Here is a 26,704-nt window from a genome sequence, read left to right on the forward strand (position 1 = left end):
GGGGCCATGACTTTCAAGATCTTTAGATATTCATTGACTTGGGTTTAAGAGTGCACGAAATTGTAGAAGTTCATGCTGCAAAAGTGAAACGCGATGCATATGAGATCAATGTAATTCTCAAGTCTCAAGACTATCTTCTAATGTATAATATCTTGATTGATTGCATAGATAGGACTCTGAATCTTTCAAAAAAGGCCAGCTTCTATGACCTTGATGAGGCATTGGTGGAACTCAAGCAGTGCCTAGCAACAACTCTTCATCTACCAAAATTTGAAGAGAAATTACATGATTTTGTACTTGCATTATAGAAAGTCACATTAGGAAGCACTCATGTAGCAACAATGCACAATGCATGCATGCAAGAGTGCTTAGAACACCATCTATGTAATCAATGTGATGTTATGTGGCATGCAAGTCACTCATAACCATCACATGCATAAAACAATGGTGGAAGATAAGAAGAGGAGAGGAACAAAATGTTCCATGTGTAGACATCCCATGTACATGCCAGGAAAAATGATTTCCAAAGCACAAATACGGGCATCGACCTTACTAATTCCATTCTTATGGAACCCAAAACAATGCCAAATGACATGGGTTCTAAAATTAAAGAACTACCTTGCTATGGTAAAAAATCACCGAATGAGCCGGAGTACAAGCTTAGAGTCAAGATGAATGCCTTTTCTCATACATTTCATGGCTTCTTTCCATGAAGATGAAGATTACTCCAGTAGGTAGAGTAATAAAAGAATCATAAGTATGATTCATAGTTTTGAACAAACTTCTTGTATGCAGGGTGTTGGGAATGAATGTAAAGGGATAAAATATTGGATTTCCTTATGATGTAATGGGTTTGGGAACCAAAGCTTCACTTCACCCAATTGAAGTGTAAGTTGGGTTGAGACCTTCATTGTAATTGGGTTGGGGCATGTAAATGGGTTGGATATTATGATGAGGGTCGGCCATCATAATTGAAGATGAACATGGATCCAAATAAGACTACACTAGAGGAGACATCAGGAAGACCTAATGAAGACCCACTTTAGTATATTTGGATGTGAGAAGGCTACAAGCAAGATCAAGGAAAATTACACTTCTATGTACAAAGTACTTATCTTGAGGACAAGGCAAATGGAAGCGTGGTGGATTGTTATAAACCCCAAGACTTGGGTTATATTTACATGGATTGGACTTATATTCTGGCATGGGATATGTATTTGGGTCCATTTAGCTTGTAAGTGGGCTGAATGATCATATAATTGGGTGAATTTGGGATATCTTTGTATTAGAATCCATAATCCATGTGGAGGGTGTAAAAGGGATGCAAGGGTATTTTGGGCTTTTGGAAGCTTCTTTGAGAAGCCTTGTAATAGAGATGTCTTTGTAGCTTCTAGTGGAAGCCTTGGTTTAGAGAGTCTATAAATAGGATCTCTTTATCCTTTTAGACAATTAATCAATAGAGCACTCTTCGAGTCTCTTGGCCTATCTAGTTTTATTAGAGTAGGATTGGCCTTAGCCTGGGGAAACCTAGCTAAGGATTTGCCTTAGTGCTAGGTTAGCCTAGTGTAGGGAGCCTCTTTCTCACATTTCCACCATTTTCCCATATTCTAGCCTCATTTGCCCCTCTTTTCTCTAGCTGTTCCACCTATCTCCTTCATTTCCATTAAATCCCACCTAGACCTAAGGTTACACATTTGAGGCTTGTAACACAGTAACAGAGCAAAATAAATGATATTTTAAATACCAATGCTATAATTAAAAATATATAACTATCTAATTGACTGAAATCTTACCTTAAAAGTTGAAATATTACCAAATGCCATCTTATTTGTTGCTCAAATATTTAACTTAAATATAACACTTTATATTGTAAATAAAGTATAATGCTTTATACACACATATACACATGTGTTGCTGTGTCATAATTTTCATAGAATCATTGAATTCGTGTCTTGTATGTGAGTCATGTACAGGTACGCGTCTGTGTCTTTGTGACATAGGTCTCTGGTTAGAAGTTCCCTCTTTACAACCCCAAGCCACGTTTATTGTTTTAATTTATTGTTTTAAGCTCCTCAAAGAATGGAATGTGTTGCCATGTTGTTACCTTGGTGAGTGTGCATCACATGTAGCATATTGGGCTGGAACTCTTCCTTGAGTTTCCTTTTAACCTTATCTCGGGAAAAAAATTCTCGATCACTTCAACAACTATTGCAAGTTCTGAGGAGTCTTAGATGTAATTCATCCTTTAATTTATGCCACTGAACAGCTTTAACAATTTTCTTCTGAAAGGAAGATGTGCACTGTATCCTATATGGTCCTAAAATTATTGTTATTTAAAGCATATTTTGTCATGAATGGCTTCATGCATTTCTCTTTGGTCACCCTTAAATGTTTTTGTTCATAAACAATTTGTCTTGGACAGGCTTGAACCCTCACAATCTACTGGAACTATTGTCTACTTCTTGGCCATACAACTGGTGGTTGCTGCAATTTCTTTCTTTGAAGTCCACAAAAATAGGTCTGGTCATGCGGCATTGGAAGAGTTACATTGGTGGAAAAATATTTTATTTATGAAATCCATTGGTATGCATTCAAACTTGTTCTTTTGTTTCTAGTTCTTATCATTTCGTGAAGTATATAAAGAAAGTTTGGTTTGGGCGCAATATATCTTAGAAACCATTGAATTGGAAGAACTAGTCAGACCCTTCATCAAGATTTGGTGTCTAGTTAGAAAATATAAGCCAAAAAATATTGGTCCAGAGTAGGATAGGTTTCTTGAGAGTGTAATTCGAAAAACCAGTTACTTGTGACTCTAAATATTTTATTTTAGGAACATTGAAAATTAAAAGTTGCCATTTACTTTTTGTTTTAAATTTTAGTAATCACCTTTTTATTTCATTTAGATCACTATGTTAGTTGAGCAGTTTTCGCTAGTCATGATGTAAAGTGGTAGTTTAAGTATCTCTTTTATGTAGCGTAAGACACATACTTCACAATTTATGCTATTGAATTTTATCATTTCCATATTTTTACATGGAGTTGGAGCCATTTTTCAGCTGTTTTGACCTTTTCATGTTGAAGTTAACTTTGGATAGTGCAATAAGGTTTGTTTGTTCTTCAATAAATTTGAGGATTTTTTTATTAGTTCTTTACAGGATCATGTTTTCTTTCTGGGTTTAATATGTTAGCGTTTTATTTTTAAAAAATTTGTCAGGTGGAGTTTTCCTTGTTTCATAAAATTCACACAATTGTATTCTGAACACATTGCTTAAAAGCAAAACCATGCTACCATTTTTAAATGGTAATTGCCATTATGGAATCTATGAACTCTTTGTATATCTTCCATCTTATTTTGTCCCATTGTGTGTAATTCAGGTTCTCACCTCAGGGTTGCTTGCTGCTTATTATTGCCTGCTGTTCAGTTAGTTGTTGGCATTAGTCGTCCCTCTTGGATTTCTCTTCCATTCTTCTTGTGCAGTTGTATTGGTCTTGTTCATTGGTCACTTTCAAGCAACTTTTTAGGCCTTTTCTGGTAATACTGGATTTGTTTGTTTATTCTATTCCCTTGTGGTTTGTAGCTCATCATATCCAATATATTTGATGCCTTCCTGTGACTTTTCCGTATTTGTTGTATAAGGTGGTGGCGACCTTTGCTAGTGTATGCTGCGTTCAACATTATCATGCTTTATATATACCAGCTTCCCATTCAGTTACCAAAGATAATCCAAATGCTGTCTGACTTCCTTGGGTTTTATAAAGCAACTGCGAGTTCAGAGTGGGTTGAAATTTTATCTGGAATTTCGCTTCTCCTGTTCTATTTCATGGTATGTGTTATGCTTGCCATACAATATGTAGTATCAATAGGGCGACTGCTGATTGAATCTAAAAGTCAAGCTGCGTTATGTGAATGTTTTCTGGGACTTTGGGAATTAACAAAAAGATAATGGTCTGTTGGGAAAAAACTTAAATTTTTTTATATTTGGTAGCAGGTTATCATAGGGGTTGTTGTCCAGATACCTTGCAGTCAAAATATTTTCCAATATTCTACGTTATATTAAGGACTAGAGGAACTACAAATAAGAATGTTGAAGCATGGATTCACCCACTGCATCAGGCATTGAGGTTATCCACCTCTGTTATGAATAAGTTTAGGCCTCATGGTAGACTGGTTATAAATCACGTTTTTTGATGTTTCTTGGCAGGGGGGAACTCAAGATGTCTTAAAATCGTTATTCTGAAAAATATCAGTAAAAATAAAGTGGAAAATTCTAGCAATCAACATATTGTTTGAAATATAAATGATAAATTGAAAAATTCTAGCAATCAAAATATCATTTGAAATATAAATGATGTAAAATATGGATAAATTTGGATTAAAATCATGATGAACATTGATGATAAATTGAATTTATCAGGATTTTCACATTCCGTGAATATGAATATTCTTGACCATACTGGAAACATATGTATAGGCAAATGGAAAGATGAAACCTACTAGAAGGGTAAAGTAGAATACAGATGCTACAGCTCTTGAACCAATATTAAAGTGCCCCATGAGTTAGTTTGTAAATGGTATGTGCATTTGATTACTCAAAAACATCTTCTTCAATCAGTTAAATAGCCTTCCTATCAGTTTGACTCATTGTACATCTATGCATACAGACATCTTGCTCTTCTGATATTAAGTATTTATATTCAGAACTGAAAGAATTGCCTTCATTTATCTTCTGCAGCTTTCAAGTGCTAAACAAGATCTAGAAGAAATGGACTTTATAATGTCAATGCGAGAAAACAGCTTGACTGAACAGCTTCTACCATCAAGGCATTCATTTTTCATCAAACAGTCAAGGTAATTTTGTCAGAAACCGATGCATGCTGCTCATTTCATACTGTGGGTTCCAAATGGTAAGCAATTGTTGTCTCCATTAAAAATATGTACCCTGTTACCAGTATATCTGCTAAAGCTTGACTTATTGTGTTTCAGCTCATCACTATCATTTCTCGTCATCTAGAATTGTGCATCCTAACCATCAACTTCTGTTTTGAATCCTTTTTTTTCAATGATATTCTTATTGTTCTTTTGAGTAGATGAAAGGAAAATTTTTGTAATATCTTGTAGCTGTGGGCATGGCTGCATAGGATCTATAAGTAATACCTTTTTGTTCATGGCTTCATGCTGTATGAACATATTGCATGTCAGTGAATGGTGGTATTGCTACTTTTCTCTAGTACGTACTAATACTTTTCCACCATTTCCTTCTTTTTTTTAGAGCATGAACTTGCATAACTAACCTGATTTTTGTGTATTGAGTTAGAACATAATGCAAAAATTCTTAGGTTGTTTTAGTGAGATCACAGTTTGATATCACTATCATTTTCTTTTTGATTTTGTAGTGGCAATGTCTTTCTTCTTGCACCTAGTTGAAGTAACCAGGACAATAACTTTTCTTAATTTTCCCTTTGTTTCTTTTCTTGGTCTATTAAATTACAGGTCTGGTATAAGGCACACTAATGTATTCCTAAGGGGTGCAATCTTCCGAAATTTTAGTATCAATTTCTTCACATATGGGTTTCCGGTAAGCAAATGCTCCTAATATCCTGAATTTCATCCTTGCTGCTACATTTCTGGTTCCATGAGATGCTTATTGAGCATTATGAACAAAATCAAATGAGTTGCATAATTTAAGCGTGAAATTGGTGTGCTCCAGTGAGAAATGCTACTGAGGGCAGATGCGATGTCATAAACTGTCTGATATAGTATCTGTTAAAATATATACATATAATGTATATATGTCTATATGTTATTGTATATATACATATATATATTTTAATATATATGTATAGTTTTGCAGTCAGGGGTATTTTTGTCATTTTACCCCTTGTAATTAGAACAGTCCACTAGGGACTGTTGTAATTTTTTTCTTATTTTTCTTTTTCTTTTTATTTAATGACCAAGGGCTCTATGGTCATTAACCATACAATAGTTGAGACTCATCCCAATGTGTCTATGGGAGCCTCCACTTGGTCTTTTTGGTGTATAAATAGGGTTGTTAGCCCCTCTCCATGTAATGCTTTTTGTATAGCATTTACTCAATAACAATTCATTATTTTTTATGTTCTTGTTTCTCTTTGTGAGCATTGTGATTAGCCCCTCGTGGCTCTTTGTATCTTGCCCATTAGTGGCTTCGTATTTGTGTGGGTGTGCACTCTTCATAGCCCCTTGTGGCATCTCTCTTGTGCACTTGAAGTTTCATTACATGGTATCAAATCCCTTTGGGTTCTTTTGATCTTGGAGGCTTTGTTCGTGGTGATAAAAAATTGTGTGTTCGTGATAAAAAGTTTTTGGTGCTTTGTTTTTCTTCTTTATCCTTTCTTGTTATTTGTCATGGAGCATGAATCAAGAGTTGATCTCTCCTTCAAACTCAATGGATCCAATTACATGATGTGGTCTTCGGCAATGAAAGCCATCTCAAAGGCAATAAATTATGGGGATTCGTGATGGGCACCACTCCGAAACCATCTTTAAAGCTCACCAAAGAAGGTGTTGAAAAGGCCCTTGAAGGAGATGATCACATTAAGACTATCCATGAGCATCAATTAAAGGTAGAAGATTGGGGAAACAACCATGCTAAGATTTTATCATGGTTCATGAATAATGTTGATATAAAAATATGTGCCAACATTGCTAAGTTTAGAAGAGCCAATAAAGCATGGTTCTTTCTTAAGGGTATGTATACCAAAACAGATCTTGTTAAACAATATTTTTGTCAAGACAAGATTAAAACCACTAAACAAGGAAACATGGATGTTCATGATTATTTTAGTATTTTGTCTCTTCTTTGGGACAAATTAGCACTTCTTGAGCCAAAATGGGTGTCTCCCAAAGATGTTGAACTTAGAAGAGAGTAAGTTAAGAACGAACACTTCTTCCAATTCCTTCATGGTCTAAGACCAGAATTTGAACAAGTGAGGTTCTTTTTTATAGGACTTCGATCATGCTTCTTGAAGATGGTCTTGCAGAGGTATGCCAAGGTGACTCGCCTTTGGCATGACTACTAAAGGAGAAGATGTTTTAGCCGTTACTAAGCTAGGTAACAATATAAGGGTTTATAGGCCCTTTCACTTTATAAGACAAAATAACTATAATAGTGGATATAAGAAGGGTTCTATTTATCATTATTGTAATGAACCATGACATATTAAACTGGTTTGCCCAAAGCTTAAAGGTAAAGTCTCTTCTGTTGGAGAAATCACACCTAATAAGGAAGAATCTAACAAAAATAGAGGAGATATTCAAGACTCTTAATCAAATATTGGAGGCACTATAATAATGTGAAATTGTCTATGAAGAGACAATACGCATACAAGCACAAAAGAAGTGTACGAAGACACCCTCACAACACTTGAACAAAATACGTAAAAAGCATAAAAAATAGCAAACATGCAATAATGCATGTATTTCATAAAAGGAACAAATGCTTGAGACTCTCAAGCTTAGGAAATACAAGGGGGGAACACCCCTATTTATACAAGTGCCAAAAGGTGCAAAGGGGGGGCTCCCAAAGGAGTCGTTGGGAGCCCCAACAGTCACATTTGTGACCGTTGGGGGCCCCCAACGACTCTATTGGGGGTCTCCCAATGCACTTTAAATAATAACAAAAAAATAAAAATAAAAAGTAAAAAAATAAATAAGAAAATTATAGCATATTCCAAATGGAATATGTGCAAAACATGAAATTACAAGAATACCCTTTTCGGGTAAGAATATATAAATATATATATTTATATAAATAGAGATATATGTACATATAATATATTATATGTAAATGTATCTCTATGTATATAAATATATATATTTATATTTACAATAATGATTTTAGGAGACGCATTTTAACACCCCCCCTCAAACTTACGATGTGATAACCGCAAGTTTGTCAAGAAGGAAATGAAATCTGGGCGAACATAGAGCTTTTGTGAAGAAGTCGGCAAGTTGATACTCAGACGTCACATATGGTAGATCAATGACCTTCTTGAAGTATTCTTCTCTGACATAATGACAGTCCATCTCTATATGCTTTGTTCGCTCGTGAAAGGTGTGGTTCTTGGCAATATAGATTGCACTTTTATTGTCACAACATAGCTTTGTTGGTTCTTCGACAACCACTCCCATATCTTCCAACAGACGTCGAATCCATACAATTTCCATGGTGGTAGATGCCATGGCTTTATATTCGGCTTCAGTGGATGACAAAGAGACCTTCTGTTGCTTTTTACATCGCCATGATATCAAAGATTCTCTTAAGAAAATACAAAAACCAGTGGTGGAGTGACGGTTATTAGGGTCACCTCTCCAATCTGAGTCAGTATAAGCAAGCAATTTTAGTTCAGAGGAAGAAGATAGAAATACTCTCTTGTTCATTGTTCCTTTCAAATATCTGATGATGCAAAGAACAACACTCATATGAACGGTTGTAGGAGCGTGCTGGAACTGACTGGCGATGTGAATAGCATATGAGAAGTCGGGTCGAGTAATGCTGAGGTACATTAGAGAGCCTACCAACTGCCTGTAAGGAGTAGGATCGGTTAGGGGAACACCGTCGTTAATCTTCATTTTTGATCCCACGACTTCAGGAGTTTCACATACTTTGTCATCAGAAATTCCTGATCTGTCAATAATCTCACAAGCAAGCTTAGACTGAGATAAAAAATAACCACGTTGCGAATAAGCAACCTCAATTTCAAGAAAATATGTCAGAAAACCCAAGTCTGACATCTCAAATTTTGATGTCAAGACAGACTTAATACCCTTGACTCCTTGAACATCATCTCCTGTAATTAACATGTCATCAATATAGAGTAATAAAATCATAATTCCTGCATTAGATCTTCTGGTAAATAGAGCAGTGTCAGTATAACATGAGGAAAAACCATTTTCCACACTGGTAAACCTGTCATACCAGGCCTTGGGGGCCTGTTTTCAAACCATATAGGGCCTTACGAAGACGAAGAACTTTATCTTTAGGAATCTTCATGCCTGGTGGAGCATCCATATATACTTCTTCGTTAAGATCACTATTTAAAAAAACATTTTTCACATTCATTTGAAAAATGTTCCAATTTTTAATAGATGCAATAGTAATAAGACATCTTACTGTAACCATTCGGGCTAAGAGGCAAAAGTTTCCTCATAATCAATTCCATACTCTTGCCCATACCCTTTAGCAACTAAACGAGCTTTATACCTCTCCAAGGATCCATCGCTTTTAGTTTTAACCTTAAAAACCCATCGACAACCTATAGTTTTCTTTCCTATGGGTAGCGTTTGGAAATCCCAAGTTTCAGCCCTTTTAAGGGCATTAAGTTCATTTTGCATAGCTTCTTGCCATTCTATACATTTTTTGGCTTCTTCAAAATTCCTTGGTTCAAAATAAGAGTGAATGGCACTAAGGCAAGCCCTATATCGGGGTGAGAAAAAATCAAAAGAAACAAAACGAGTTGGAGGTCTTTTATTCCTTTCAGATCTCTGGTGGTCGATAGTAGGAACAAGCTCACTATACTGGTCAATAGCACTTCTAAAGGTGTCTTGGTTTCTACGAGAGTAGGTTATTGAATCACTTGAAAGTCTACTTTCTTGTTCATTGAGCGAGTTATGTTCACCAACGTCACCATCATTTTCCTCATTGTGATTTGATGATACATCATCATCACTAGATATATCATCATTACTAGACAATAGATCAAATAAGAAGGAATAATCAAAATTTTCTTGTTGAGAAACATTTTTTTCAAAGCCACTTTCATTTTCCAAAAAAGTTACATTTCTAGAGACATAACTTATCATCATGAAGATCATAACAACGAAACCCTTTTTGAGTTTCGGAATATCCAAGAAAGGCGCAAGGGATAGCCTTGGGAGATAGTTTGTCATTCTTATCTGTAAGTATAAAACACTTACACCCAAAGACTCGTAACCTATTATAATCCGGTTCAAGTTTATATAAAATCTCAAAAGGGGATATTTTTCCTAATATCCTAGATGGCAGGCGATTTATCAGATAAACAGAAGCAAGAGCTGCTTCTGCCCAAAAAATTTTGGGAATGTTTTGGGAAATAAGAAGGGTCCTAGTGGTCTCAATGATGTGCCTATGTTTTCTTTCGGCCAACCTATTCTGTTGAGGGGTTTTAGGACAAGACCTTTGATGGATAATTCCATGATCCTCAAGATATGCTTTAAATTGATTGGAGAGATATTCTCCTCCAGAATCACTCCTAAATATCTTTATATTACTGTTGAATTGATTCTTGATCATTGAATGCAAGTTTTTAAAACACGAAAAAACTTCATGTTTGAACTTAAGAAAATAGATCCATGAATATCTGGAAAAATCATCCACAAAAATGACATAATAAGAAAACCTTCCTTTTGAAGTCACAGGTGCGGGTCCCCAAACATCCGAATGAACAATTTCAAAATTTTTAGAAGAGAACATGGTTCTTTGCTCAAAAGGTAAACTTTGTATTTTTCCGAGAATACAATCATTACAAGAAAATGAACTTTTATATAGGTCTTTTGCAAAATACAAATAAGACAACTTGGTGATATTAGGATGACCAAGTCGTTTGTGCCATACATTTATATCTTTGTTTTGGGTCACATTACAAAAAGATTTTGGAACTCGAAGAGATTCCATATAGTATAAGTCTCCTTTTCTAAAGCCTTTCCCAATCAATTTCCCGGACCGGCGATCCTGTATTAAACATTTATCACAAGAGAACTTAATATCGCAACCATGGTCCGAGAGTTGAGAAACAGAGAGAAGATTTAAGTTTAGTTTAGGTATAAATCTAATTTTTGAAATAAAAAAATCTTGAGATTCGAAATTACCTATACCTTTAATTTCAAGAGATGTTCCATCCGCAGTGGAAACAAAAGAGGGAGAAACATTTTTTGAGAAATCAGAAAGTGAAAACATGTTTGGGGATATATGAAAGGATGCACCGGAGTCCAAAAGCCAAGAGACTTTACCTGGAAGAGATGAGGTAGACACGACGGCACTGGAGGTAGCTCCCTTGAGTAGAGGTTGAAGGGCTTCCACTATTTGATTTAAAGAGAGTGACCCACTTGATGATGCCTCCTCCTTTTGTGGAACACCGGTGGTAGCCATTGCGAGAAGCTTTTTCCATTTGGGACATATGGGTTTGATATGTCCGTGTTCTTTACAAAAATGACAAATAATTTTGCTATAGTCCCTTTTTCCTCTTGGCCCACCATTTTCACCTTGATTTTGTGGTTTAAATTGAGGGGGACGATAGGTTCTTACATTGTTCCCGGGTCTTGATACGGCATTGACCTCATTACTTCATGATTACAAGGAACCATAAGAACACTTGATCCTTGTTTACATAAACTCATACGAGTCTCCTCACCACTTAATTTGGTGAGTACATCTTCAAGAGAGGGAGGAGAAAAGATGATAGAAGAGCGGACCTTATTTGCTCAAATTCGGGCCTTGGCCCATTCAAAAAGTTGAAGAACCGATCTTCTTGAAGTTGCTTGTGACGGAGCTCAATTGCTTCTCCACTCCATTTTGGTTCAAGCATGACAAGCTTATCCCAAACGGAGGAAAGATCGGCAAAATATTCCCTAATAGTCATTTCACCTTGAGAAAGAGAGAGAGCCTTCTTTTGAAGATAATACTTATGAGATAGGTCCCTCGATGTATACATTTTTTCAAGATAATGCCAAGCTTCCGATGCCTTTTTGAATTTAATAATGTTGGCATTAATCTTGGTTTTAACAGATGAGAAGAACTAAGAAAGGATCTTGAAATTCTTCATTTCCCACTCATCGTGCTTCTTAGAATACTCTTCAAGAGCTCTAACCCTTTCTTCTCCTTCAAGAATCTTGATCTCGCTTCCGTTTACCACAGTTATCTTGGGTTCCGGTTCCGGAATTGTGCCTTGCACATAACCCCTCAGCCCCTTCCCTTTTATGTGAGCCTCTATGTTTCCGGCCCAAATATGATAGTTGGACCCATTTAATTTGAAGCCAAGAGTAAAGTGAGACTCTTTTTCGCCCATTATGAAGTAGAGAGAAAGAGAAAAAAGGCGTACCAACACAATATCCCAAATGCTAGCTTGCGCAAGATTCTTCTAAAATATTTGAGAAGCAAGATCCACCACTTCAACCTCCAAAAGTCCGAAGGCACGCTTTTCGAGGTTCTTGAAAAGAAGAGGATCCCACAATCCTCTATCACCAACCAAGCTCTGATACCATGTGAAATTGTCTATGAAGAGACAATACGCATACAAGCACAAAAGAAGTGTACGAAGACACCCTCACAACACTTGAACAAAATACGCAAAAAGCGTAAAAAATAGCAAACATGCAATAATGCATGTATTTCATAAAAGGAACAAATGCTTGAGACTCTCAAGCTTAGGAAATACATGGGGGGAACACCCCTATTTATACAAGTGCCAAAAGGTGCAAAGGGGGGGGGCTCCCAAAGGAGTCGTTGGGAGCCCCAACAGTCACATTTGTGACCGTTGGGGGCCCCCAACGACTCTATTGGGGGTCTCCCAATGCACTTTAAATAATAACAAAAAAATAAAACGAAAAAGTAAAAAAAGAATAAAAAATAAATAAGAAAATTACAGCATATTCCAAATGGAATATGCGCAAAACATGAAATTACAAGAATACCCTTTTTGGGTAAGAATATATAAATATATATATTTATATAAATAGAGATATATGTACATATAATATATTATATGTAAATGTATCTCTATGTATATAAATATATATATTTATATTTACAATAATGATTTTAGGAGACACATTTTAACAAATAACTCCTCAAATAATCTTCTACTTCGGGTTGCATCTTCTTCATCTCCTCCAGGTATGTGAAATCTTGACTTAGGTGCTTCCTTTCATATGACCCCTCATGAGAATACCCTTTTCGAAGTTTGCACTAATTCTATTTCATTTTATGCCTTAACTGCGAAGGAAACCTCTTTAAAAATATATAGTATTGGAACTCTTGATTCAAAAACTTCTAAAAAATTTCTTGTTCCAAAATAAGGGTTGTTCCAAAAATGAATTTAAATATTTTATCCATCTCTCAAATTTTCGACAAGGGATGCAAAGTCTCTTTGTTATCTAAAGATTGCATCGTGCAGGATCTCCAATCAAGGAAACTGATTGGGCAAGGCCATAGGAGAGGTGATCTTTACTTTATGGATTTTTTGACTCTTCCATCCAAGTCATTTTATAATTATATACAAGACAAAAGTATTGATATTTGACATAAGAGACTTGGGCATCCTAGTTTTTCGAAGATGCATCTCTTTCCTTTTTTGAAAAATATTTGTAATAAAAATGATATATCTTATAAAGATTGCATTTTTGGATAAATGAAAGCTATTCCTTTTTTACATAGATCTTTTGTTTCTACTCGTCCTTTTGAATTAGTGCATTCAAATATATGGGGCCCTTTGCTGGTCATATCAAAGGGAGATTATTCCTATTATGCTATTTTTGTTGATGATTTCACTAGATATACATGAGTTTACTTTCTAAATCTTAAATCCGACGTGTTCTTTTTTTTTTTTAAAGAATTTCATATAATGATTAAAAATCAATTTCTTAGTAATATATTTATTCTTAGGTCCAATTCGGGAGGAAAATATATGTCAAATGATGATGCCAAAGGATACGCTCAAGAATATGAAATAGATTATGAAGAAACCTTTGCTACCGTCGCTAGGATGACTAGTGTCCAAACCTTAATCACCATTGCCTCTATCCAACAATTGCCAATTTATCAACTAGATGTTAAAAATGCCTTTTTAAATGAAGAACTTTGTGAGAAAGTTTACATGGATACCCCGCCTAGAGTTGATATTAATGGTAAATTTTTGAAACAAAAAAATGCCTTGTATGGTCTTAAACATGCCCCTAAGACTTGGTATGATAAGTTTAGTAATGTTTTGCTTGGTTTGGGATTTATTTCTTGTTATACTAACATTGCTTTCTTTGTCAAGAAAACATGTACTAAGATTGTGATACTTCTATTATACGTTGATGACATGATCATTACAGGAAATAACAAAGGAGTTATTGAAATTAAATCTGTTTTAAATAAAAAATTTGATACGTCTGATTTGGGGTTTTGAGATATTTTTTACAAATTGAGGTTGCCTACTCATCTAGAGGATATATCCTCTTCCAGATGAAATTGGCTGATGACATATATGCTAGGTCAGAAATTTTTGATGAAAAGAAGGTGGAGACCCCATAAGTTATAAATGCTAAATTAAGACTTAAAGATGATGTACTGCTCAAAGATCCTACTCCTTATCACAAATTATTGGATCTCTCACCTACCTTTCTATTACCCGACTTGATATCGCTCATGTAGTTCATACAAGTCAGTTTCAGCATGCTCCTACCATAGTACACATGGGCGCAATTATAAAGATTGTTTGATATATTAAAAACACAATCTCAAAAGGGCTTTTCTTATCCTCCTCCTCATCCTTAGATTTAACTGCTTACATTGATGCTGACTGGTATTAGCGTAAGGTTGGATCTAGATCCGTGTTAGACAACATGTTGGGACGTGTTTATTATTATTATTATTATTATTTTTCTTGACCTAAATGCCTCTCCTTAGTATTCTTTGTATCATATGTAAATGGGAGTATTTCCGATATGTAACTTATCACAGATTAATATAAAAGAAAAACAAGATGCATAAATTTCCATATTGGGATTTGTGTGTTTTCAGCCCCATATGTTGTTTTCTTTCATTTCATCTGTATCACTTGCAAATCAAACTAATTCCAGGGTTTGTATTTTTTTTACATTCTTTTGTCCAGACAATTGGTTATTAATACTGTGTCAATTATTGCACATTCTTATCATCATTTATATATCTCATGCATGTGTAATTAATAGCACAATAACTTCATTTATGGCGTATCCATAAAATTTTCAGTGGCAAAATGACAGGTGTCATTACTTGCTCTTTCGTTTTGGAGTTTCAATTTTGCAAGTCTATGTGCTTTTGGACTGCTAGCCTATGTTGGCTATATATTATATGCCTTCCCTTCACTGTTCCATTTGCATCGGCTGAATGGATTGCTCCTTGTTTTCATCCTTCTCTGGGCTGCAAGTACATATGTCTTCAATGTGGCATTCACACTTCTAAATAGGAAATTACAGAAGGTATTTACTAGTCCTTAGTGAAATTCCCTCAAGCATGTTTACTTTTTTGTGTGACTTATCATTTTGTCTTAATTATGTATTCAGGATATGGAAATTTGGGAAACTATTGGTTTGTGGCACTATCCTATACCAGGTTTCTTTCTCCTTGCACAGTTTTGCCTTGGCATACTAGTAGCTATGGGTAATCTTGTCAACAACTCCGTTTTCCTGTACCTATCTGATGAAGGTGCTCAATCTTCAAGTAGTGGTTCTACTGTTGAGGGTGAGGAAAATTGATTTTTTCCTTCTATCTTTCTATTGCTTTTAAAGTTAGTATTTTCGAACAAAGCTTTTGATAGAGCAAAAGTTTTACATTTTGTCTTTTCCTGAAGTGAAACTTTTGTGGCAATTCGCTTGTAAAGTGGCTTTCTAGTTGGTATCCCTCATTTTCTTCTTGCCTTTCTCAGAACAAGATGTTTTTTGTTTCCCATAGTTTGATGGTTCTGACTTCATATAGGTATGCATTCAAACACAGGTTGTGTTTGTTTTACATGGTTGTTTTATGGCATTCAATTATGTGCTTGGAATTTCTTCAGCTCATTTTATTGCTATGCTCAAGTTTTGTGGACTTTGGTTGTGAAACATTAGCATATGTTGTCTAACAGAAATCTTTGCTGATAGAATTTTGGTTTCTTGGGGCTGATTTGAAACCTAAAATTTCTCCGATGGCAGAACAAGAGGAGACCAAGGTATTGATTGTAGCTACAATTGCCTGGGGATTGCGCAAGAGCTCTCGGGCTATCACTCTGTTGCTGATATTTCTTCTTGCAATGAAGCCAGGATTTATTCATTCTATCTACAGTATGTTGGTCAAATCTTTACTTTGAGGAACATTATTGCTTGAATTTGTTTTTCCTGACATGATCTTGGTTTTATACGAGAAAGATTGATGCCATTCGTGCATCTGAAATTTCTTGTTGTAGTTCTAATCTATGTTGCCCATTTTAATCAGTGATTATACTGGTTTTCGTGTGTAATTTCATTTTTGATTGACTACTTTGAGTGAATATAGTTCTGATTGTTATGGTTGAAAAATTGTGGGAATTCATGGTTCACATGGTTTCTACTCCAACAAGAACTGCTGAAGTCCTGAAAATCCTATTGTAAAGAAACAATGATTATGCTACAATTGCTTAGATGTGAGAACTAAGGGTATCAACTGCAATCTTACATTTCGAAAGCTTCCCTTGGCAATGTTGAATATATACAGTTCACATGACATTCTCTTTGCCATTATTGCTTCCTTTCTCACATGGACACTATTTCTTCCTTTTCAAGTCACATCAATATTCCTATTATGGTAGCAGTGATGTAGGACACTTACTAGATACATGTCTTAACTTGAGAGTGCAAGGATGCAATAAACCTTGTAAGTTAGGATCTGTCACACAACAAGATGGTTGGTCTAGTGAAGATATCAGGAGAATTTCTGTTGGATGAAGTGGGATAAGCTGGTGGAATATTATGTAATAAGCAGGTGCCTTTGTGGAATAAGATAGCGGGTGGCATGAGAAAGGTGGCTAAGGAGGTATTGGGTGAGTCTAAAGGCGGTGCACCGCTAGGTAAGGATACATCATGGTGGAACGAGGATGTCAAATTAGCTATTAAGGTTAAAAGAGAGTGTTATAGAAATCTAAGTAAGAGTCGTGATAATGAGAATTTGGAGAAGTATATGATAGCAAATAAGGAAGCTAAAAAAGTAGTTCGAAAGATAAAGGTTGGGTGAATGAAATGGAAAAGTGCAACTGGAGTGTTGTGCGATCGTAGAATGCCATTGCGGTTGAAGGGAAAATTTTATAGGACAACTATTAGGCCCGCTTTACTATATGGTACGGAATGTTGTGCTGCCAAGAGACATCATATTCAAAAAATGAGTGTAGTTGAGATGCGTATGCTTAGATGGATGTGTGGAAATACAATAAAAGATGAGATTCGGAATGAGGAGATACGTAAGAAGGTAGGCGTTGCACCCATTGAAAATAAGATGAGAGAGAATCGTTTATGGTGGTTTGGATATATTCGACGAAGGTCTAATGATGCTCCAGTTAGAAGGATGGAGAAATGGGAAAATATATTAGTTAAAAGAGGTCGGGGTAGGCCTAAGAAGACTTGGATGGAGATGATAGGAAAGGATATGAATGCTTTGAACCTCACCGAGGACATGACATTGGATAGAAATGATTGGAGGAGAAGGATTCATGTGGAAGACCCAGAATGATTTTCTTTGTTGGTTCATATCGCCGACCCCAATTGTTTTGGGATGAAGGCGTAGTTGTTGTTGTAAGCAGGTGCCTTTGTAATTAAAAAGGCACTTCTATAAGATTGTGATAAAAATAACACTCTCATATGGTGTTGAATGTAGGAGAAATAAGAAATGTCCGAGAAGAGGAAGTACATGTGGCTGAGATGCATCTGTTGAGGTGCGTGTATCTGGTAACAGGGAGGATATAGTAATCCGCACATTTTTCAGGGCAAGTAAGAGTATCGTCTATAAAAAGAAATGTCATCTAAGATGGTTTCAGCATGTTACACGCCACATAGACTTATTATGACTCCAACATCAAAAGCTTGGGTAATATTAGCTGAAGATTTAAGAAAAAAAGGGAGAGCCAGTGAAGATGTGGAGGGAGATTGTTAACATGGAATGAAGGATTTTTTTGGTGATACGAGCTTTTGACTATATAGAAGTGATGGAATAATACTACTAAAGCAGACCTGATGTAGTTGCAATAGAGCATAATGTTATGGTTGATTATGATGTTGATGATGTGCATTCCTGATGGGCAAGAGCAAAATCCTTAAGAGGGCTTTGACAACAGTTAGCTTGCAAGCATGAATCCACTTTAGGCTTGACTTGAAAAAGATCATAACTGCAAGCTTCACTTCAAGATGAGGCTGAGATTCAGTTTTCATGCACCACATTGGTGAAAAGGTAGAGAAAGGTGGATTGCCTTTGAGTGTAATGTGCATCCATTAACAAACAAAATATAACTGGACCCCTGATGGGTTGAAAGGGGCTTCTAGTGCACTATCTTGCCTTTATTATCACTTATAATCTGTTACCACAGTGATAAAGCACTCATTTTTGTGTAGTTGGTGGACAAGACACTTCTCAGTAGTGGCTAAGGTAGTTCTCTTGAGGTCCATGGCATAGGTCTCTTGCCTATGTGGATTTATCACTCGTTTCAATTCTGTTCCTATATAAACAGAACATGCTAACAGTGCTAATAATGACTCAAGTCCATAGTGTAGAAACCTTCCTGCACTAGAGTCTTCAACAGTGCTACAGGTACTGATACTTTAACCTTAATGTCAAGGAATCACTTTAAATCATTTTATTTTGGGCATCTCTTTTCCGCAGTTTTAAATTTTCTTTCAGATTCGTTGTGAGATTTTGTTGGTCTTCTGTTTTTGCTTTATTAATCAATAGTATGTCTCCTCATGTTGTTGCTGTAAATTCATGTAAAGATTTCTTGTTTTACTAGTGTATACTTTGTCATTCCATATAGCTAACCATTTAGGTCTGTCTCTATGTAAATCATTTTAGTGATTATCTGAAGTGATGCTAACCCACATCCTTGTTTCAGTTATCTTCTTTCTAGTGTATATCTTGAGCCACTCGGTGAGCAGAAAAGTTCGTCAGTCTCTGATACTTTTATGTGAGGCACATTTTGCTTTGTTGTATATCCTTAAGCTCAACATGATTTCTAGGGCTTTGAAGCACAGAGGTCCTCTTGTTATGGAAATTCTATCACAGCTAGGTACTCTTCTTTTCCATATTTTTGCTTTGTTTTTTTCTTTTTTGGTTTCCATCATCTGCACTAAAAAGATTATTTGACTGTTTGTAGTTCTTATTGGAAATTTTGAAAAAAAAAAAACTTCGTTGCCTCCAACTTCTTGCTATTTCTTAAGCCCTATGATGGTTTCTCATTTCATTTTTACCTACTCTTTGCAGGTCTCTTGGACCATGTTACTGCATGGGATTTTTTTAAAATTGTGGTGCTTTCCTGTTTTTGTGCTATTCAGAACCATGGATTCAAGATGCTATTTTCACTCTCTGCAATTTTGCAGCACACTTCCCATCCTCCCATTGGCTTTAGTATCTTGAAAGCTGGTCTTAGCAAATCAGTTCTATCTGTTTATGCATCACCAAATGCTGGGGACAACCAGTTTCGCAACTTTTCTTTTTCACATGGTATAAATGCATCTGAGATTGATGTTGAATCTTCTCCAAGAAAACTTTAACTTATGCATCATTATTGGGATTGGTTTCTTATGCTTTCCCATTGTTTTCTTTATATGTTTATTCTGTTTTGCAGAGAAGTGGGTGGCAACCTATCTCAGTGCAATAGGGGAGAAATTTTTATCAGCATATCGTTCATATGGGACATATATTGCCTTCTTGACTATTCTACTCACAGTGTACCTGGTGGTTCCTAATTATATATCTTTTGGATACCTTTTCTTTCTGCAAGTTTGGATTATTGGCAGACAACTCGTGGAAAAAACAAGGCGGCGCCTATGGCTGCCTTTAAAAGTATATGCCATTTTGGTTTTTGTATTCACTTATAGCTTGAGTATCTTTCCAAGCTTTCAGCTATGGCTTTCACAGATTGTGAATCTTTATCCACAGTTGGGATATAACCCCAAAGCCTCATTATTGGAGAATGTTTGGGAATCCTTAGCTGTTCTGATTGTGATGCAACTTTATAGTTATGAGAGAAGACAGAGCAGGTATAACGATTATTCTGCAAATTCCTACTTGCATGGATGCGGCATTCTTGGGTTCCTCAAAAGGTTATTGGTCTGGCACAGCGAGAAAATCTTATCTGTATCAGTATTTTATGCATCTCTGTGTCCAATAAGTGCATTTAGTTTCATCTATCTTCTAGCACTTGTCATCTGTTCAATTCTGCCTAAAGCTTCTCGTATCCCGTCCAAGTTTTACTTGGTTTACACGGGACTTCTTGTTACATCTGAGTATCTTTTCCAGATGTGGGGCAGAGATGCACAAATGTTTCCTGGTGAAAAGCATGCAGATTTGTCTATTTTTCTTGGTTTACAAGTTTTCAGTTCTGGATTTTGGGGACTTGAAGCAGGTTTGAGGGGGAAAATACTTGTTATTGTTGCATGCATTCTTCAGTATAATGTTTTTCACTGGTTAGAAAAGATGCCCAGCTCTTTGAAAAATTCTGGAAAGTGGGAAGAACCTTGCCATCTGTTTATTTCACATGAACAGTCTACATCTAATAATCATTCAAATGATAGCACTCTACCATCTGCAAGACAGAGGGGTTCAAGCTCTAGCTCATGGCTATTTTTTGGCTCTCAAAGAAATCACGATTCAGAACCTCTTCATGCTGAAGTAGAGGGTTTGGAGAGTCAAGCAAGAAGTTATTTATATGGTTCTATAAATGGAAGTTCCAGTGAGAGTCATCAGTGGGATAAGAAACCTATACAGGTCCTGAGAAAAGCAAGATTTGATATGCAGATGAAAACACTGAAAATATTTATGAAGTATTGGATGGAAAACGTGTTTAGTCTTTTTGGATTAGAGATAAACATGATTGCATTGTTGCTTGCAAGTTTCACAGTGTTAAATGCCATATCACTGTTCTATATTTTGTGCCTTGTTGCTTGCATTCTGCTAAGTCGGCAGCTTATCCATAAGCTATGGCCTATATTCTTTTTCATGTTTGCGACAATTTTAATCCTTGAATACTTGGCGGTTTGGGAGGATTTTATGCCCTGGAATCAAGTGATGCCCAGGAAGGCAGAAATATGTTGTCATGATTGCTGGAGCAAGTTCAACGTTAATTTCGACTGCTGCAAAAAATGTTGGCTGGGTAATACTCTGTATGTTGAAGTATTTTCTTTAGCTTGTTGTAGTTGATTGATCATTTGATGTTAGAAAGTGAATGTCTTATTGTCTCATTCACCAATTCAATCTGATACTGCTTTTTGTGCAGGGATTATTGTGGATGATCCAAAGATGCTAGTAAGCTACTACCTTGTTTTCATTTTTGCATCTTTTAAACTCCGGTCTGATCATTTAGGAAATTTCTGTGAATCACATGTGTATCGTCAAATGGTATCTCAGCGCAGCAATCCGTTAGTCTGGAGAGACCTCTCATTTGAAATTAAAAGCGAGTGGTCCATCCTTGACTATCTGAAGCTTTATTCTTACTGTCATTTGCTGGATGTAGTTCTTTGCCTGATTCTTGTTACAGGAACTCTAGAATATGATATATTACATCTCGGATATCTTGGTTTTGCTCTGGTTTTTTTTCGTATGCGACTTGAAATATTGAAGAAGAATAAAATTTTCAAGTTTTTGCGCATGTACAACTTTGCTGTTATTGTTCTCTCGCTTGCCTACCAGTCTCCCTTTTTTGGTGGCACAATTGTTGAAAAATGTAAAGGGATAGACTACATATATGAAGTTATCGGATTCTATAAATATGATTATGGGTTCAGAATCACATCTCGCTCTGCACTGGTTGAGATAATCATTTTCATACTAGTATCTGCACAGTCCTACATCTTTCGTTTAAGGGAATTTGATTATGTATCAAGATATCTTGAGGCTGAACAAATTGATGCAATATGGCGTGCTAAAGCTAAAAAGGCTGCTTGGAGGACCGCTCAGCTGCAGCACATTCGTAGAATGGAAGACCAGAAGCGCCAGCGTAATATGCAGGTGGAAAAAATGAAAGCTGAGATGCTCAATCTGCAGAGCCAGCTTGACAATATAAACTCATCAGGAAAATATGGCAGCTCTATCCCAGAAGTTGAAGTTGGCCAACAGGTGCATTCTTCTCTGTATCTGCGTAAAGTGCCTAAAATTCCAGACCAGGAGGGACAGGTAATCAGGAAACAAGCTCAGAATCACGATGCTGAATATCTCAACCATTTTGGTGATGTGTCCAAATCAGAGATAGCCGAAGCCAAGCATCATGTACCACCTGAAAAGAATCACATGGAAGATCTGGATTCTTCAGAACTGCTGTCACCGCACCACTCTGGAGGTTCTTCTTTTTGTGAGATCACTGAGGTTGAAGAAAAAAATGTGAATTTAATTAATAATTCAAATTCAAGGGACAAACAAAAGGTTAATAGTAGGGAAAACCCTTTGATATCTGCCGTACAACTTATAGGTGATGGTGTTTCTCAGGTCCAGTCTCTTGGAAATCAAGCAGTTACTAATATTGTAAGCTTCTTGAACATAGAGAATGATGACTCTCATTTGAAAGAACATACAGAAGATGGGGATTATGATGAACTGCCGACTAAGAGCCACTCGGGGGTTCTCAGATACGAGTATCTGGACCGAACATCTTCAACCCATTCCAGTAGTGAGACGGCCTTGCTCAGTGCACGATTTGGAAAAATTTTACAGTACATATGGACGAAAATGCGATCCAACAATGATGTTGTGTGCTACTCTTTATTTATTCTTGTATTCCTTTGGAATTTCAGTTTGCTGTCAATGGTTTATCTTGCAGCTTTGTTCTTATATGCACTGTGCGTAAATCCTGGTCCTGGTCATGTATTCTGGGTTATCATGCTAATCTACACAGAGTTCAACATACTGGTCCAGTATTTGTATCAGATAATTATTCAACACTGTGGGTTTAATTATCAGAATGATCTTCTATCAAGACTGGGTTTCCCTCCTCACAGAATCACTTCATCATTCGTAGTCAGCACCTTGCCTCTTTTCCTAGTCTATATATCAACCCTCTTTCAGAGTTCTATTACTGCCAAAGATGGTGAATACACATCAGTTTCAGGCTTCAAAGACTTCAGTAGGCAAATTCTTTATCAGGATGAGCCACTTTTATACTACGGATTGATGGAACGATTAAAGCATCTTGCATTACCTGTCATGAATATATTGAAAATAATCAGACGAAGTTTCTCTAGGTACTGGAGATCACTTACACATGGATCAGAGGCCCCTCCTTATTTTGTGCAACTATCTTTGAAGGTTGATGTGCCCCCCGAGTATGAAATACAGCTTGACAGAATAGAGTCTGGAATAAACAAGTTGCTTAAAGAAGCTCATCATGAAAGATGTGATAAGACATCATTTGTTGCAAATCATTCATATAGTCATGTTCGTGTACAAAGCATTGAAAGAAGCCCAGAAAACTCTGATGTGGTTTTGGCAGTTTTTGAAGTCATTTATGCTTCCCCTTTAACAGAGTGTCCTGCAAGTGAATGGCATAAATCACTTACTCCAGCTGCAGATGTTGCATCTGAAATTCTTAAAGCTCAGGCAGTTGGCCTTGTTGAAGGGTCAGGATTCCCCTACTCTATAATATCTGTCATTGCAGGAGGCAAAAGAGAGATTGACCTTTATGCATACATTTTTGGGGCAGATATGGTAACTTTTTTTCTGGTCGCTGTTTTATACCAATCTGCAATAAAAAACAACAGCAAATTTCTTGATGTATATCAGCTTGAAGATCAGTTCCCTAAGGAATTTGTATTTGTGCTGATGGTATGAAACTTCTTCACTGGCTAAATGCTTATGAGTTTGTTTATTATGAGTCAGTATCTATGTCACCTGGGTACCGGTGTGGTTACGGAGGGTATGACATGGCAATTCCAAAAAATGTGGGTACGGGGACACAACTATATATATATATATATATATATATATATGTATATATATTAAATATCACATAAATACAAAATAAACTTAATATAATCTAAATACATATGCTATATCTAAAATATATATTATTACTGAAAATATAATTATAAATTATAAATTGAATACAAACTTGTATGTACGGAGGGTAAAATGGAGTGTCAACATGGGGACACGCTTGTCGACACGGGGACACACGTGTCAACATGGGTATGGAGGGTAAAACGGCGTGTCCCGGTACCATAGGTCTGTATGTAAAGTCTTAATGTAGAAAATTGGGTTTATTACCTATTTTGATTAATTCATTTAACAAATTTTGTTTTGAGCTACTCTTTCCTGTCATGTGTTGGGATTGGGGACTGGTTAAGGATATTGTACACTTGTAACTCATTAATGCACCTGTTGTTTGCAGATTTTGTTTTTCCTGATTGTGGTTGATCGCATTATCTATCTCTGTTCGTTCACCATGGGGAAGGTTATTTTCTATTTGTCCAATCTTGTTCTTTTTACATACTCGGTAACTGTGTATGCTTGGTACTTGGAACTTGCGAAACAACAAGCAGGAGGATTAGCACTCCGTGCAATATATCTCACAAAAGCAGTCTCCCTAGTGCTTCAGGCCTTGCAAATCAGATATGGAATTCCACATAAAAGTGCTTTGTATCAGCAATTTTTGACTAGCAAAGTTTCACAAATTAATTACCTGGGATTTCGACTTTATCGTGCTTTGCCATTTCTATATGAATTACGATGTGTGCTCGACTGGTCATGCACATCCACATCATTGACAATGTATGATTGGTTAAAGGTAGCTTACTTACCTAGTACTCAGTTTTAGCAGTGATCTTCCCTGGAGATTGTTGTGTATGCTGTTATTGTTTTTTTTGTTATACACCATAAATTTCATGGTCGATGAACAGCATTTTCAGCACACGATATTTAATGTTGCACAATAATGCTAATGGTAGAAGACTTGATTAGTTTTAGAAAATGTTTCACAGAGGCTGATTTAGTGCTTGTTTTGACTTGGGAATGTTGAAAACTCCATATGTATGCTGTTTCTGGTTTTCTTTTTATACCTGATGAATTGCATTTACATCATAGGCTGGCTCTATGTTTGTGGATCTTAGAAAAGTTACTTTCAGAGGAAAAAAAGAAAAGCTGCAAGTGAAGGGACATCACAAAATTGGCAATCTTAGAGAAGAGTGTCATCATGTAGCCAGTGGTGTAGCCTTAATTTCACAGGAATGCTTTTGTCCACTCTTAACTGCAAAAATATGAAATGGATTGGAAAAGATTGTGATGCTAATGATTCTATACAACACCTAAGTGTTATTTAACCCCTCAATTGGAAAAGGATAACTGGAATTTTTGAATGATGATTAAAGGACATTATTAAGACGATACAACATAGTTGTAGAATATGTAAAGGCTCACTGCTGTCTCAAGCAGATCTGCTTGGTTCATGTGATGAGACTACAATTATAAGTTTTTTGACCAATTCCATTACTATCATGTAGCTAAGGAATTAGGAAATCAGGTTATTCCTAGATTTGCTAGCTCTTAGTTCCTAGTCAGTAATTTGGTAATTCTATGCATGAACTATTAATTAGCTTCTGAATCATGGTGCTCAAAGTGTCAACCTGGGAAGAATCACTTAAGTGTTTACCATGATTGTGGTGGGTAATTTGAGCCTTATAATAAAGCATAAAGTTTGATTTCTCCATTTTTACAACTGGGTAGGGTATTCTGCTGGCTTTTGATGCAGTTCTGCCATTTTATGGTGATATATTATATTCAGAATGGTGGTGCATATTGGCTCTTCTTCCATTCTCATTCTATGGAACTATTCAACACAACTAATTGTAGTAAGGGAAATATCAGAAGGTCAAGTGTGACCATTTTATTGTCTAACAATGCATCAATTCCATATGCTGTTTCATTAGTCATGTTAAAGGTTTGGCCAACTTATGTTCTCTGGATTCAGCTCCATATTTGCTGTTGGCTGTTGCACAAATGATTGATAATTTATCCATGTCTGGAAGGAGGAACTCAAGGGGGATCACTAGAATGATTTGGGGGAGATTGGGGGAATCAAGAGTCTTACTATTGATTAGAAGCACGTAGAGATTCCTCCAAGGATTCATGCTATCAATTCTCTTGGGTTTCATTGGGAGGTGGGTTAGCATAAGGTAGAATTCATAAATAGACCACCAGGGGTTTCCAAATGAGCGTGATTCCTTCACAGTGGAGGAATCAATTAATATCTCCTCCATGTAATGGAATCCAAAGAGACCAAATGAGGTAAAATGATGCAATTGATGGAAATGGAGTGGGCTGAAGGGCGGGGGTGGTGAGGGTTGGTTTGCATTCCTTGCTACCTTCTGTTTCTACCAATTCTCTTGTGCTGAACAACTAAAAGTGGTTTTGGAACTTCATTCTGTTAGAAGTCGCGCACCGACGTTTGAGGTTCAAACATTGCAGAAGAGAAAGAGGATTGCGAGAAGGAGAGGCGGCAATGACTTGCACGATTTTCAATATGAGATAGTGTCCTATATTCAGTATTATATATAATACAGATTGGATCGGGTCTGTGTTACCTCAGTCCAGACCCGATAGTATTAATCATGTAAATAATACAAAAGAAACATTAGGTCCCAGATCCAGACCTGTATATACATATACATTCTCAATACCCTCCCTCAAGTTGTGCATGGTTTTGCACCATGGACAACTTGTTCTTCAAGAACCAAAAGCATATACTAGTG

General features: G+C 36.3%; 1 protein-coding gene across 4 annotated transcripts in view; it reads left to right on the forward strand.

Moving 5' to 3' along the window:
* LOC149815447 (piezo-type mechanosensitive ion channel component) overlaps window positions 1–26,704 on the forward strand; it is a 195,499-nt gene that overhangs the window by 47,040 nt on the left and 121,755 nt on the right. For 3 of the 4 annotated variants that reach the window (XM_089989670.1, XM_089989671.1, XM_089989672.1), the window contains 13 exons: window positions 2,423–2,583; window positions 3,376–3,532; window positions 3,638–3,824; window positions 4,734–4,849; window positions 5,492–5,576; window positions 15,023–15,238; window positions 15,323–15,500; window positions 15,950–16,078; window positions 18,865–19,038; window positions 19,233–19,472; window positions 19,597–21,123; window positions 21,247–23,783; window positions 24,349–24,744. In XM_089989670.1, coding sequence (XP_089845796.1) covers window positions 2,423–2,583; window positions 3,376–3,532; window positions 3,638–3,824; window positions 4,734–4,849; window positions 5,492–5,576; window positions 15,023–15,238; window positions 15,323–15,500; window positions 15,950–16,078; window positions 18,865–19,038; window positions 19,233–19,472; window positions 19,597–21,123; window positions 21,247–23,783; window positions 24,349–24,744 — 6,103 coding nt within the window. The remainder of the gene's footprint in view (window positions 1–2,422; window positions 2,584–3,375; window positions 3,533–3,637; window positions 3,825–4,733; window positions 4,850–5,491; window positions 5,577–15,022; window positions 15,239–15,322; window positions 15,501–15,949; window positions 16,079–18,864; window positions 19,039–19,232; window positions 19,473–19,596; window positions 21,124–21,246; window positions 23,784–24,348; window positions 24,745–26,704) is intronic. The other variant, XM_089989673.1, reaches the window with a different exon arrangement.

The sequence above is a fragment of the Nuphar pumila genome, chromosome 15 (genome assembly GCF_984573655.1).
Source record: "Nuphar pumila chromosome 15, dmNupPumi1.hap1.1, whole genome shotgun sequence".
Taxonomy (NCBI): Eukaryota; Viridiplantae; Streptophyta; class Magnoliopsida; order Nymphaeales; family Nymphaeaceae; genus Nuphar; species Nuphar pumila.